Source organism: Lagenorhynchus albirostris, chromosome 10 (genome assembly GCF_949774975.1).
Source record: "Lagenorhynchus albirostris chromosome 10, mLagAlb1.1, whole genome shotgun sequence".
Taxonomy (NCBI): domain Eukaryota; kingdom Metazoa; phylum Chordata; class Mammalia; order Artiodactyla; family Delphinidae; genus Lagenorhynchus; species Lagenorhynchus albirostris.
Window position 1 is genome coordinate 40,581,340 of NC_083104.1, and position 15,105 is coordinate 40,596,444.

At 49.6% G+C, this 15,105-nt stretch overlaps 1 protein-coding gene across 17 annotated transcripts in view; it reads right to left on the reverse strand.

The window, feature by feature from the left end:
- Positions 1-15,105, reverse strand: part of KLHL18 (kelch like family member 18) — a 74,232-nt gene that overhangs the window by 17,649 nt on the left and 41,478 nt on the right. For 14 of the 17 annotated variants that reach the window (XR_009542838.1, XR_009542828.1, XR_009542825.1 and 11 more), the window contains 5 exons: positions 13,570-13,706; positions 11,808-12,045; positions 7,813-7,917; positions 6,100-6,209; positions 694-5,363 (listed from right to left, as the gene is read on the reverse strand). Coding sequence is in view for 2 of the 17 variants with exons in the window: in XM_060162113.1 (XP_060018096.1) it covers positions 4,977-5,363; positions 6,098-6,209; positions 7,813-7,917; positions 11,808-12,045; positions 13,570-13,706 (979 nt within the window). In the remaining 15 variants the exon portion in view is untranslated. Of the gene's footprint in view, positions 1-693; positions 5,364-6,097; positions 6,210-7,812; positions 7,918-11,807; positions 12,046-13,569; positions 13,707-15,105 lie in introns of those variants that run through there. The other 3 variants (XR_009542832.1, XM_060162114.1, XM_060162113.1) reach the window with 3 other exon arrangements.

Below are 15,105 nucleotides of genomic sequence, written 5' to 3' on the forward strand. Positions count from 1 at the left end.
CTCTTCCATGTGTCTGGTGTTGGTACACAATAGTGGAGACTCTTAAGGAGCTCACCATCTAGTGGGTGAGACAGGCAAACAGGCCACTGCCCTGCCGGGATACAGTCAGGGACAAGCATGGAGGAGAAGTACTAGGCTGACCAGAGATGCCAGACCACAGCAGCCTTCTATGCCATGCTAGGTAGTTTGGGTTTTTATCCTGAACTGCAAACCTAGAAAAAGAGAATTAAATAGGGAACTGAGCTCCGTTAGAGGAAAACATCTGTGTATCACTAGAGATGAAATAGGAAACAGTAAGCCTGGGATAATTTCTGTAAGAACTGTGAGATTCCCTTGCCATTTTTCCATTGGGTAATGTTACGTTATTGTGAGCAGCAGTAAAAACCAGTACTGTTGATCTTTGGGGTGAAGAGGAGTGGGCTCTGCTGCTAGTTGGGAAAGCAGAGTTCAAAGAACAACAACAACAAAGAAATGGAAAGTCAAGCAGATGAGTCTAGCTAAAGTTCACTGGTCCACTCTCTACCCATGAGCTCTTTGGTTCTGAGCAAAGAGCTCTACCCATGAGCTCTTTGGTTCTGAGCAAAGGGGTGTAGGTTCATGGAAAGGGCTGTTACTACTTTAGAGGCATTTGACCTTTCTCCCACAGTAGAGCCCACAGATAATCTGGTTTCCTCTTTTTCAACACAAAGGTACCTGTTTCCATAATCCAAACAGGGTTCTTCTCTTTCTCTCGCTGCTCAGTCTGCTTCTCGAAGGCCATCACAGTACTGGGCAGCAGACCTCCACACTCGGGGCATGGAGGCTGGATGAATCAGCTGCTCCAGAGGACGAAGACACTGCTTTCCTCAGGTGAACTGGACTGTGAATGTGGAGATCTGGTCTCAATTCTTGACGATACTACCAATTAGTTGATGAATCAGGTCAGTTACTCAGCCCTTCTGAGAAAATTTATGTTAAAATGAGCTATGTCACCTATTGCACAGAGGTTACTAAGAGGACCAAGTGAGAATCAACAGTGTTTATATGTGAAACATGCTGAGGGGGTGTATGTGGGAGTGACATACCCTTCCAAAAACGTTTTTAAAAAGTTATCATCCAGGGCTTCCCTGGTGGCGCAGGGGATAAGAATCTGCCTGCCAATGCAGCGGACACGGGTTCGATCCCTGGTCTGGGAAGATCCCACATGCCGCGGAGCAACTAAGCCTGTGAGCCACAACTACTGAGTCTGCGCTCTAGAGCCCGTGTGCCACAACTAACTGAAGCCCATGTGCCTACAGCCCATGCTCCGCAACAAAAGAAGCCACCGCAACGCGAAGCCCGCGCACTGCAACGAAGAGTAGCCCCCGCTCGCCGCAACTAGAGAAAGGTCATGTGCAGTGACGAAGACCCAACACAGCCACACACACACAAAAAGTTGTCATCCAAGAGTACAACCATTACCCACTGGATGAGGCTGACCATAAACTGACTTTTGGAAAAGTGTGCATGAAGAGTTTCCTAAAATCCACCACCACAGTAACCAGGATGCAATCTTAGGAAGGCAGATCTGGAAGAGGAAACTAAACACTGGAGTCTGGTTCTCACACTGGGATGAGCATACCAACCATGGTGGAAACTTGCCTGCACAAGGGCCTGAGCTGCACCCCAGCCCTAGGGAATTGGTCTCTGGGGAGGGTTCTACAAGTCAATCTGTGGTTTAAAAAATTTCCAGTGACTTTTATGTGCACCAAAGCTAAGCACCTCTGGCTTGGAGGTATAAAAAAGGAGCTGGGGGTTTTGGCTCCAGGTGGTCACAGGCAGTCACATTCCACTTAGGAACTCTAGGAGTTTTATGGCAGGGAGTGAAGAAAGGGGGAAATCCAAGAGAAGTGGTGATCCGGACAGGAGCAAATATGCAACACGCTCAGGAAGTCTTTTGCATATATTTTTCATCAGAACCCATTCTTATAAAATATACACGTCTCTCCAAAGACTACTTTTGCCATGCTGTTGGGCTTTTTCCTTATTTTCACAGAAATATTTTCACTTTGTCCAATATTTTTTCACTGAATTACGATAAAAATATGATTTACCTCTAATTTAAAAAAAATAAAATCAGGAAAGGGCAAGAAGATATTAGGAGTGTACTCTTTATTTCTCTTTGGTTTCTTAACACAAAAGACATGCGTTCTATAAATAAAAGGAATTAAGATTTTTCTGGGAAACAATAAATTGGGGGGAGGGGGAATCGGAATTCCTACCTACTCACATCTCTGTGGCCAAGTCAAAAGGCTGGACTTCAGCTCCCATCCTGGCTTTGCTCTCGGATGAAACCCAGAAGAGAAGGTTCCTTGTGTTATCTAAGGGGAAATACCCTAGGACAGCGAATGCCACAGTCCTCTGCTCAGAGCTGGGTCGGACCCCAAGGTTCACTGTCCACAGTATCTGCCCTATACCCTTTTCACAATACCTATGGGTGGCATCTCTTCTTTTCATGGTTTTACTGGAAAGGCTCCAACATCAAAGGGTCAGACCAGCCACCTGTAAACAGTCATCACCGTCAGACTGAGGAACCAACTGTGGAGAGTGTGAAAATGTTAGTGTTTGCTCACTTGTGCTCAGAGCCCAGATCAAGGCACTGGCTTCACCTTACTTGGAAACACTGACCCCAGGTGGAGCAGTGTAACTTCTACACCAGGAGGTGGGAGTAGATGTAGGAAGGCTATCACAAGAGCAGCAGATCATGGGAAAATGATCTCTCAACCCCAATGGCAAAATCTGGGTCAGCATCCTAAGGACCTGGTGAGGTCCACTGGTTGATTCTTAACACATTCACAACCCAGGTTTGTCAGTGCTGTTGCAAATTCACAAAAGAAAGGGGCTTATAATAAGAAGACAAGCACTGATAACTCCTCTCTAACAGGAATAACAGACCCCACCCTCCTTCCAAGTCTACCTCTAACAGGCAAACCGACAGGGAGCGAGAAATGCCAGAGCTCTACCACAAGCCCAGGCTCAACTATATCAGATTGTTAAGTCTTTTAAAATAAAAACATCATTTTCAAGTGCTTTTAGCAGAGGCCCAGCTCCTAAGTGGCAGGTAACAAAGGTACTTCCCTCTGGAAACATGGCGATTGCACACACTGGTAAACCTCACAGTCCCAGGGTAGGAGAGACGTCTCAGGTGTCACATGGTGCCTTTCTGAACAGGCTTCCAGGACACCCAGGCAGGCAGCGATGGGCAGACCAACCAAGTAGAGATTGGGACCCTGAGACCCAATCATGCATTGGAAATGTATCCTCTTTTAGTCTCTACTGGAAGAATTTTGGAAAACCAAATTTTGGCAGCAGCAGTTGAAGGACAGCTCCACTGCCCAGTGCACTGGTAAGAGAAGAGTCCTCCTGTTGGGGTCCCACTTTGCAGCATCAAGGTCCCATCCAGGGAGGAGGAAGGAGGAGCATGGAGCCTCTTCAAGAGGTCATTAGCTAAGATCATAGGAAGAAATATAAAATCTGTTCTTTGCAGCAGCAAGAGATTCTTTCAGCTTTTAGTTCTTTACGTCATAAAGCCAGCTTTGCTAGAATATAAAGGTCCACCTTGCTGGTCAGTCTGCCAAGGGCTGGAGGGGAGACCAGACCCCTGGAATTGGCGAGTGGATGGAGGAGCAGCGGACTGGCAGGGTAGATATGGTTACTGGATCAAGCCAGCCGTGGCTGGTGGAAGGACCAAGTCTCTGGTTAGGTTCTAGAGGTACAAATGGTCAATGTACCTCAGAAGCATCACGATGAAGAAAACTATCCAAGAATGATAGATGGGCAAATGAGAATCTGGCCAGACCTGCTGTTTCCTGCTGGTCAAATAAGGAAGGAATGAAAGTGGGGTGGGAATCTGCATGAGTGCCATGGTGGCAGTGGGAGATAACCACAGGGGCATCTGGAGCCTCCAGCGACAAGCTAGGAGCTCCCACCTAGAAGAGTGGCAATAACTTAGCCAACTCGCTAAGCCTACGATTAAAAAAGTCCTCTGATAGTGGGTGTGAAGACAAACCCCACGAGCACCTTGCTACAGGACTGGTCGAGTGCGCACTGATTCTGGACACACAGGGGCTCAGAGGGAACCCCGAGTGCCATGCGAGGCCTTAGGACCCTGGGATCCGAATGTGGGAGCGGATACCACCCTTTTCACGTTGGGTGGTTTTCCATTTAAACACATATTTGCCTCTAGTGTCTTTTATGTTTTCTTCTTGCAAAAAAATGTTCACTTTAAAAAATTATTTTTCTTTTCAGTTTCTTTCAAGTGTTTCTTTAACTTTCCTTCAGTTTCTTTCAAGTATCTTTTATCCTCTCCCTCTGTTTCTCCTGAACAAGATGAAAAAGACCTCGCTGAAATCCCAAAATTAGACACAGGAAAAGCTTCTGTTCTTCGTGCTTACTCAGCAATGCAGACAAAATTCTCGGTGCGCTCGGATGGAAGGAGGAGGTGCGTGTGTGCAACCAGCACTGCCATGGCTGCAGCCTCGCAGTGAGGACAACCCGGCCTGTGTCCCTCCTCTCCCACCCACACCCCACAGTTTCCAACACGCTTGGCCACTGAAGCCACCCCATCGCAAACTGGCCACAACACACCTGGCAAGCAGTAGGCAAGGAGTGTCAGATGGAAGACACTCTGCAGATGGGCGACCCACAGAGCTGTGGCAGGTGGGAGCTGGGCTTGGATGGAGCCTGTGGACATGTGGACCAGCAAAGCAGTCCTGTGTCACCAGCTGCGGGACCCAGAGGGGCTTCTGTCCCACGCTGTGCATCTTGATGACCTAGGCCTGAAGGTCACAAGGGCTGCACAGGGAGGGAGGACTTAAGCACCTGGAAAACTGTACCTCTGGCGAGCTCACATTTCACCCTGTCTTCTGGTCCACCACCTCTTCCGAGGGGGACTAACCCTGGAAGGAAGTGCCTGTGTTTGTACCAGATCCCTACTCCACCACATCCCACCCTTCGCCTTAGATGGTGAGGAGAGGGATGCAGCCCACACCGACCCCTCCCTCGTGACATGCCATGGGGGCCATAAACGTCCAGCGGTCCGTGTCTGGGTCGTACATCTCCACCGAGCTCAGGTTCGACTGTCCGTCGTAGCCCCCCACGGCGTACAGCCGCCCACAGCTGGCCACCAGGGAGACCCGGCTCCGGCGTGTGTGCATGGGGACTATCAGGCACCACTGGTCCGCCACAGAGCTGTACACCTCGGCGCTGCTGAGGAAGCCCGAGCCGTCGTAGCCCCCGCACACAAACATCTTGCTTCCCAGGGATGCAGCTCCGTGCCGGCAGCGCTTGTTGAGCATGCCGGCCGCCGGGTGCCAGGTGGCTGTGTGGTGGTTGTAGTGCTCCACCTGCAGCGGGGAGACAGGTGCAGGTTCAGTCAAAGCCAAAGCTTGGTCACCGGTGGCCCACCTGGCATCAGGCCCCAGGGTGGGCCTGGGGACAAGGAGCTCTGCCAGTGTGTGCTCTGCCCCGGATGCCCAGTTTCCTCAGCTGCGCACCTGCTCGTGGGCTTATAGGGACAGGTGAGAGAGAGATGGCCTAACCTGACCAGTTCTGTTTACACCTGAGGAAACAAATCAAGGAGTTGCCCAGGATGCACTGCTATGTAGTGACAGAGCTGGGATGAGAGTAGGGTCTCCTGAGATCCGTGCACAGCATGTTCCCTCACAGCACTGACTGACTTTGGAGTGACCAGCAAGTGGCTCTCGAGATTTTTTTAAAAGAATAAATGCAATTTCAAACAAATTATCCAGAAGAATGCAACTATTTGAAAATTCACCCTCTGTATATGACTGGGCTTACTTTGGGCAGGAATTTCACCGGGTCTCACGCAGCATCCGCTGGGGAACTGAACAGGGTGGGGGTGTGGGTGGTATGGCCACACCCTACCTCTCTCCTTTGTGCACACTGGTTCCCATTCTTGGAAGCATTTCGGAGCATGTGGCAGATGGCCTGAGGCCTCTGGATGACACCTTACCTAGCAATGGCAAGGCTGAGGCTTTTCCCAAAGAATATCCTTTCAAAATAACTCTCAAAGAAAACAAGAGTGGGTGCCCTTAGCCCAGGAGGAGCCCAGACTCACACTATTGAAGATCTGCAAACCGTCATGGCCGCCCGACACGTATATCCTGCCCTCAAAGACTGTAACCCCTGCAGCACTGCGATTGGAGCTCATCGGGGTCACCACAGTCCACCTTCAGGAAAGAGGCAAAGTAGAAGGGGAGCCATGAGATTTGGTGTTCCTGTCCTCCCAAGACAGCTTAGAAGGATTCAGGGGAACTGTGCTGTGCTCCATCTCACCCTGGGCAATCTCCCCACTTCTTATCGCCTCCCACACCACCTCTGCTAAGGGCTCACTCTGGCTGCCGCCTCTCACTTTAAGCTTCGGGCCCATAGCTGGTCATCTCTGCCGGCACTCAAAATTAACATCGCCCAAGCAAGACGTCTCTGACAGATCTGCTCCTCCATCACACTCCCTGGTCTCGATAATGGGACCACTAGCTACCTAGTTGCTATACTTATAATCTCAGCATTTTTATGACCTCTTCTCCATCATCCTCAACATTCTGTGGTCACCATGACCCCCCTGGTTTGCTTCCTAGTCACTGCTTGTCCCCATCCCACTACTGCTGCCCTAGCTCTGGCCTCTCACTGGACCACTGCAACAGTCCCCTTACAGGTGGCCTGGCTTTCAGAACATCCCCATTCCGATCCTGCACAGCACGTCCTCTAGTGAGGACTCCTGTTTCCTCTAAGGCAGAGTCCAAGTTCCTTAATGTGGTTCTTTACCACTTGGTCCTCATCCACTTTCCAGCTTTGCTTCCTGCCATGCGCCACCCACACCTGCTCCTCAACCACACACAGCTGTTTCTTATCTCCAAGCCTCTCTTCCTGCTGTCCCCCCACCTGGGATGCACGTCTCCCACTATCCACGATGGGTCTCCCCTTAGAAGACATCTCTGCAACCTGACTCTCCCCGCAAGCTGTGGGGAAGATGAGAGCCCTCCCCACTCTGTGCCCAAGAGCTCTAGACATAGGCACCCAAGGGAGGACGATCACCTTGTGCTGTGGCCCCAACAGACTAGGTGATACTTAAGGATCTGAGACACCCTGTTCGCTGCCCGATACATAGTAAGTTGGTTAAGTGAATGGAATATTGGCTTAAAAGCACTGTGATGAATCCATTCTACTAATGTGCTTATACTGTTATAGTAAAAGCAGATTCAAATACTGAAATGAAGAACTCGGGCTAACCTTGCCAGTGTTTTCCAAAGAGTGTTCCGCAAAATAAGTCCACCAGATGGTGATAGGTGTTAGATAAAATGAAGTTAAAGAGGTTTCTCTGCCGCATAATTTTTCAGTCTTTAAAATAGTAATATGCATTATGGGAAGATGAGGCCTCTGGTGGTACAGACATCAATGTTTCCCAAGCTTCTCTGAGTATCTGAAATGTAACTTTTTTTTCCCAAATCCTATCTTACCCACTTTGGAAAGGGCTGTTCATCTATTTCTCATCCCTTTTCACCTGCATTTCTATTAAAATGCGCTGATTTAGTTAAGAGGTACACAGCATTAATAACTGTTTCCAAGTATCTAAGCAGACTGTTTTTAGAATTTATTTAATCATTCATTCATTTAACCAAAGGTTATTAAATGCCTATTATATGCAAGGTACTACAGGGGCTAAATAGATGAGATATTCCCTATCCTTAGAAGCATGATTAAAAGATTGCAGTTCTGATTTTTCATACTCTGTTTAGCAAGCTCCAGTTGCCCCAGGGGAGCTGGAGTCCTTACTTGTCCGTCTCAGGTGAGTAGGTCTCCACAGAGTTGAGAGAAGAGTTGCCATCATAGCCACCACAGACGTAGATCTGCCCGTCCAGCACGACCGTCCCCATGGCACTGAAACAGAGGTGTCATCCCGATGGGCCTCAGACTTCTTGGGGCAACCTCTCACACTCACTGAGAAGTAAACCTAGCCCCCAACTGCCTCTTTCTAGAACAGACCTAAATCCCAGGAATGTGACTAAGCAAAGTGTAACACGGAGGGGAAAGGAGCTGCCCTGTGATTCCTCTTGCCTCCTGCCCCCCTGCCTGGGATTACTTCCTCTCCCTCCTCCTCAGTCCCTGATATGCTCATCTTCCGCCCTGCCGTGCTCAGGGTCTGATTTACCTTTAAGGCCCAGGTCAAATTCCTCTCTCTCCTCCTCCAAAAGCCATCCTGCATTGCCCAGCAAGAATTACTCCCTCCCAACCCCACACTCCCAGAACAGCTCCTTTATCACAGCTCCTGTCAGTCGTCCATTCATTCAGCACGTTTTCATCAGGCCCTCATGAGGCACACCGTCCCATGCACCAGGTTTAGAGAACTGAGCAAGCCAGACTCCTGCCCACGGGGTACCAGGAATCGACCCGTCACCTCTTAACAAGTGGGAACCTCCTGGAAGACTGGGGTCTCTATCAGTGTGACCCTGACAGTACTTAATGTGGTGCTTCGTACGTAACAAGCCCTCAACATACGTTTGTTGTGTTACCTTGATTTCCCCACGCAATTCACTGTAAAGTTTGACAGACATCTTTTCATTACATACATGGCCCTGCATGTCCCCTAATTTGTCTTAGTGGGTGAGGCAACAGTTTCTGTTTGTTTCGTACTTACTACACACATCAAGTGCTCCACACTTGCTATTTTCCACTCTCACCACATCCTGCATGAAGCATCACCATCACCACTGTATAGATGAGTAGCTGTGGCTTGGGGAGTCTGGGCTATCCTCTCAGGGCTGCCCAGAGAGAGGCATGCCTTAGATTTCAATGACACAAGTCTGATTCCCACACTGTTCATCATGCCAAGTTCTCCTAAGAATCTTCTACATAAAGCCTCATGAAAAATTAAACATGAATGCCAAGCTGCCCGATGCACTGTTTTCAAACCTGATGCTGGAGAAGATTAAAAATGAATCTGGGTGCCTAACAAATAGGAAGATAAACTATACCAGGCTTTATAGCCCCCTTCCAAATGTACACAGCAAATCAAAGTGATACACACACACGATGTCCCTGAACCAGCCTGAAAGAGGAAAAGGACCTGCCTTGGGAGAGGACTGTGGGAAGGTCACAAACTCACTAGACATGTCACTATCCTTCTAGAAGTGGACAAAAGTAACAATTTAGGAGTTCAACAAAAATGTGAGGAAGAATTGAGAGGTGCCACAAAACTGTGTGAGATTAACTATCAACGAAACGGTAAAGACAGTGTGAAGAGACAAGGGGGAGAAATGCTGACCAGTGTGGACTGGATAAGGCATGGGAGAAGGCTCCACGCAAGCAGCCTGGAAGACTGGAGAAGGACAGGGAATGACGGCAGAAAGGAGGCTGTCACCAACTGGCAGGACAGAGGGTGTGTGGTTCATCAGGGGAGAAGTGACTATGAACATTTTAAGGTAGCCTGTAATTTAAAGGGGACGAAATGGAGCTGGGCCCACACTACTAATAACAGGGCATTAACCACAGTGAGGGAAAGGGCTACCCGGAGGGCTCCTCCCAGACAGCACTCCAAACCCTGTGACATCACAGCTAGCAAGTGGCCCAGAGCAGACACACAATGAACAACTGATTGACATCAAAGTGAAAAAGGCCCTCCTCGTTGGTGATATATATGGAGCAGTGAGTCATTTGAGGCCACAGAAAGCTGCAAAGTATCCAAGGAGTAAGAAGGGGAAGCACGGAAGCAGAGGTGGGGGGTGGGGGGAGGAAGGAACCATGAGAGTGTAGCTTACGGCTTCGGGAGGAGTAGATCTTATACACATATTTTTTCTTCCAAAAACAAAGCTACTTTGGCCTTTTGTGAATCTTACTGGTACAAAGGCAGATTCCCCCCTGCTCAAGGCCACAAACAAACACTACTGAACGTGATACACCATGTGTATCACGGACCATGTGTGACAGTTTTGTGTGACAGTTTCATGTGGCAAAGGACTTCCACACTGCAACATGACTCTTCTTCCTGACCACATGCAGTGACTTGATCTTTTTTTTGGCAGTCACATGATCTTACAAGTAGAAAACCCAAATCATGGCCAGACAAAGGGGTCTGTAAGGCAAATTCTCAGATGAGAGAATTACAAAGCAGAAAGGCCTTTAAAGGGCAACTGGTCCAGTGGTTTTCGAACTGCCCCTTTCAAAAAAAGTTTCATTTAACTTTTTCCTCCTAAAGTTGGGCATATGTCAAGGAAGCTCAATACATAAAAGGGATAAACACAGAGCTGTTCTGGTTAAACGGGTAGGGGGCCTTGGATGGCTGTCCTATCTTCCGTTAGTTTTGGAAGAGAAACATCAGAGCGTCATCTGAAACCATGATCTGGGGGCTTCCCTGGTGGCGTAGTGGTTAAGAATCTGCCTGCCAATGCAGGGGACACTGGTTTGAGCCCTGGTCCAGGAAGATTCCACATGCCATGGAGCAACTAAGCCCGTGCGCCACAACTACTGAAGCCCATGCGCCTAGAGCCCGTGCTCCACAACAAGAGAAGCCACCGCAATGAGAAGCCCACGCACCGCAACGAAGAGAAGCCCCGGCTCGCCGCGACTAGAGAAAGCCCACGTGCAGCAACAAAGACCCAACGCAGCCAAAAACAAACAAACAAACAAACAAAACACCACAATCTGGGGCGGCTACCGCAAGGGTAGGAGAACACAGAGCCTGTCCAGTTACACTCTCGCCCTCCAAAGCTCCTGCCGTCCAACCATGACAATACCCCACACACGGCTGACATAAGGAAGGATGCTGCCAGTCACTTTGGCACTAAGAAGACTAAATGGAGGCACTATGTTTTCTTACTCAGGAAATGTGAGCAGGAGGAGACAAGTGGCTGGAAGGCGTTAAGAGAAATAAAGTCGGGACTTCCCTGGTGGCGCAGTGGTTAAGAATCCGCCTGCCAATGCAGGGGACACGGGTTTGAGCCCTGGTCCAGGAGGATCCCACATGCCACAAAGCAACTCAGCCCGTGTGCCACAACTACTGAGCCTGTGCTCTAGAGCCCGCGTGCCTAGAGCCTGCGCTCTGCAACAAGAGAAGCCACCCGCAATGAGAAGCCCGCGTACCGCAAGGAAGAGTAAGGCTGGCCACAACTAGAGAAAGCCTGCGCACAGCAATGAAGACCCAACGCAGCCCAAAATAAATAAAGTAATTAATTAAAAAATTTATTTTTAAAAAAAGAGACATAAATTCGGTCCACCTCACAACTAGCTGTGTGCTCATGCCTGGGGGACGTGTGGCATCCAGAAGTAAAGAGCATTGTTGTGGTTCACATACTCCCTGGTAGTGAAAGCACATGTGGGGCAGGGATCCTGGGGGAAAGAAAGTATAAAGAGGAACACCTCGGATTCCCTTTTATGACTAATAAAGTTAAATCCTCCTTATTCTTCAGGTTTCAACTTTAATCTCACCTCTTCCCTGAAATCTTCCAGTTCCAGTCCAGCTTCTCTCCTGCCTCGCGTCTTCCATAATACAAACCTTTAGTTCTTACCTGGCACTTAAATAATAATACAACTTCCACACGTCCCTGTCTTCCCTGTCTTGTCTCCCCAAGTTTCTCAAAGGACAAGGCAGGGGTTTTACTTTTAAGCAGATGGGGGCTGGCTTCCAGGAGGTACGGGCAGTGGCTGGCCTGGCTGCAGGGGATCCCCAGGCTGAAGCTAGCGTCTACTTTATAATGTGCCCTGCTTGTCTAGCGTGGTGTCCCCCAGATGCCTGGTGTGTATGCTCAGGACGTACAGACCGGCTCCCAGAATACCTTCTCTTGCTATTCATGCTCCCCACTCGGGTCCACGTGTCCGTCTCTGGGTTGTAGACCTCCACAGTGCTCAGCCGCAGCTGGCCGTCATACCCCCCGATGGCATAGAGGAGTCCGTTCACCACGGCCACACCGACACGGCTGCGGGCTGTGGTCATGGGATGGCACTTCTCCCAGCGATTGGCGATGGGGTCGAACACTTCCACCACATTCAGGGAATCACCTGCATAAAAATTTGCTACTCAAATTAAAACAAATGAGACCGCTCGTTTAGATCACAGCTGTTGCGCAATGATTATACGGAGTGTTCAACTTCGTCCTATCAGCTCTTCCCGCAGAAATTACTCAAGCCAGGAGGGCCCACTAAGAAACTGCAGCCATGATAACCTCAAACTTAATTCTTTAAGGAAAATCAGAATCAGACAGGAGGCATTTATTTACTTTCTAGAGAGGGCAGTTTTAAGTTGCAAGGAGTTTCTTCACCTGCTTAAAGGCAGAGGTGAAGGCAAATGGAACCACTATTTCCCCGACATAGAGCAGGAGATGGCTTCCAATGCGACTCTCACTTCCTAGCGGTGACCCTGGGCAAGCTGCTTTGTATCCCCATCTTCTGTTCTCACATGTGAAATAATCTCCATAGCAGAGTTCCCATGAGGATTAAATGATATAATATGTAAAACACCTAGCACAGTTCTAGAGTATACCAAGTGCTCAAGAAATAGTAGTCACAGAAGCAAGGAATAATAACTCCAACCCTACCGTTTTCATCAGTTTTTTAAGATCAAATAAAATAACCCCCTCCCTGTTTTATTCTGCTTTGGGACACTCAGCACCTGCCACGCTCTAGCATTTACTAGTTGAGGACTTACCTTTTCCAGGTCATATGGTTAACAAGTAGCGTAGGCCAGTACCCACCTCCCATTAACTTTCAATTAAAAACGAAACTGCCCAGGACTGCCCACCAGCTCCCCACCTCCCACAAGCTTGGGCTGACTCTGAAAAGGCCTGGCCTTCACATCCAAGGTGACGACTCCCTGTGCCACTGCACTGCAAGGATTCAGGTGTCTCCCCTGCCCTCTCCTAGATTGCTACTGCCCTGCAGTGGTGCCTGGGGTGGGCAGGAGTGGGGGTGCCCCATGGAGGTTTCCTGAAAACTTGACTGTATAATACAAGAACTGCCAATAATACACGGACTACAAGGCATGTGGGTTTCACTGGAGGTAAGAGGTGAAGAGTAAAAAGTATTGATATTGATATTGACCGTGCATATTTGGAGAATCTTCCTTCTTACGGTGACACTCTCACAGTCTAAGCCCAGAGATCCACATGACTGAATGTGATTAGCCTGGTAACAGAACTGGGTCTCTGATTATATCCTATCCAAAGCTGAGTAAATCCCATAGGTGACGCGATATTAGGGGAAGAGTGCAGGCTCAGGAACCAGGACCTGAGTTCTAGTCCTTGCTCAGCCAAAGGACTTGTGTGAACATAGCTAAAGTTCTCTGGGCCTGCCTCGACGTCCCCATTGTGAAGGAAGGGGGCCAGGCCTCTGGGGTTTCTAAAGGGCCCTTTTGCGTTGATATTCTGCTTCAATGGTATTAATATCTGACATGCGCTAACTGCAGAACAATGATATAAAATCAAGAGGGATAAAGGTGGTGACATGCAAGGGGGAGGAAGCAGAGGGCCAGGCTAGGTTGTTTGGTGCTTCTTCAACCACGGCATCCAAGACAGGGTTCTACAAAGGGGAGCTGCAAGATACCTGCTGAGTTGAGGCCCCCCACGGCATAGATGAGCCCAGCGATAGATGTGCAGCAGCGAGGCCGAGTTCTGAAAGCTGGCAGGTGGGGCCGGCGCTCTGGCATGAGGTGATAGTCCTTTGCTTCATCCACCAGGTCCCTGGAATAAAGTGCAAGATGCTAGGACAGGAGGTATTCTCTCCACTTGGCCCACATTTGTAGGTCTGAGCCTGGCTCCCCCAACCACAACTGCAGGGGAAACATGGGAGGAGAAGCCTTCTGGAAGGTTTGGTCTCAAAGAACCCAGGTGAGTCCAGGGGAAACTATACACAGCTATTGGGACGTGCTCAGCATTGGAGGGGCAAGATGAGCAGAGCCCATCTCTGTTAGTTTAACAGAAGAAAAACAGGGTGTTCCCTAAAATAGCTAGCCTTGGGGAGGTTCAACAAGCTGCTCGCATCCTGCTGCCACTCAGACCCAGCTCTTCCTTTCCATCCCTATGGCTCACACCCAGCAATTAACCATCTCACCCGGACTGTGGCAGCAGAAGCCAACTGCTCCTGAGAGATCTCCCTGCCTCCAGCCCCACCCCTCCATTCCAGCCTCCACACTGGGGTCCAAGCTGGTTTTCTAAGACCCTTCGATAACTGCCCACTGCCTACAGAACAAAGCTCAAACTCCCCCAACAGCACCCTTGAGACTGCTCCTCACAGGGTCTCAGCTACCTCCAGCCACACCTCCACCCCTCCCTGACACACACACTTGCACGCTGCATGGACCACGCCACTGACTCCCTCCTGAACCAGCTGTGAATATGAGGAGCAGCTTGAAGGAAGATGCGTATTTTCCTCTGCTGCTCTACTTTTATAACAATCCTTCTACAGGGCTGCCGTCTCCTGAGCTGTTTTGGTGGCTCTGCTGCACCCTGTTGTTTTTGATTTACTCTGGGTAACAGTTTTGCATGCTGCTAAACATGCCCCACCCCTGCCCATCACTGTAGCTGGGCAGACCCACCTGAGGCCAGCACACTGACTAATGTTTACTGAAGAGGATGAGGAGCCCCAGGAAGTCACCAATAAGTCAGCTGCTGGTGTGGACAGGGTCCGGGCAGGCAGTATAGACGCCTGTAGGTCCACAAACAGCTCAATGGAAGGAGATGCCAGAAAATCCTCAAATAACTTAGGGGAGGAAGCCCCTTTTGCCTTGATGCTCCCATGCGGCACATTTCTTTGCCCAAAGGTGAGAGACTCAGGCTCTTCCAGGTTCTAGACAGAAGGCAGATCAATCTGTGTGCTGTGAATTAAGAACGACCACTCCAGGGCTTCCCTGGTGGCACAGTGGTTGAGAGTCCGCCTGCCGATGCAGGGGACACGGGTTCGTGCCCCGGTCCAGGAAGATCCCGCATGCCGCGGAGTGGCTGGGTCCATGAGCCATGGCCGCTGAGCCTGTGCTCCGCAACGGGAGAGGCCACAACAGTGAGAGGCCCGCGTACCGCAAAAAAAAAAAAAAAAAAAAAAGAACGACCACTCCAAATCCTTCCTCCCCCGAGCTAAGTGGCC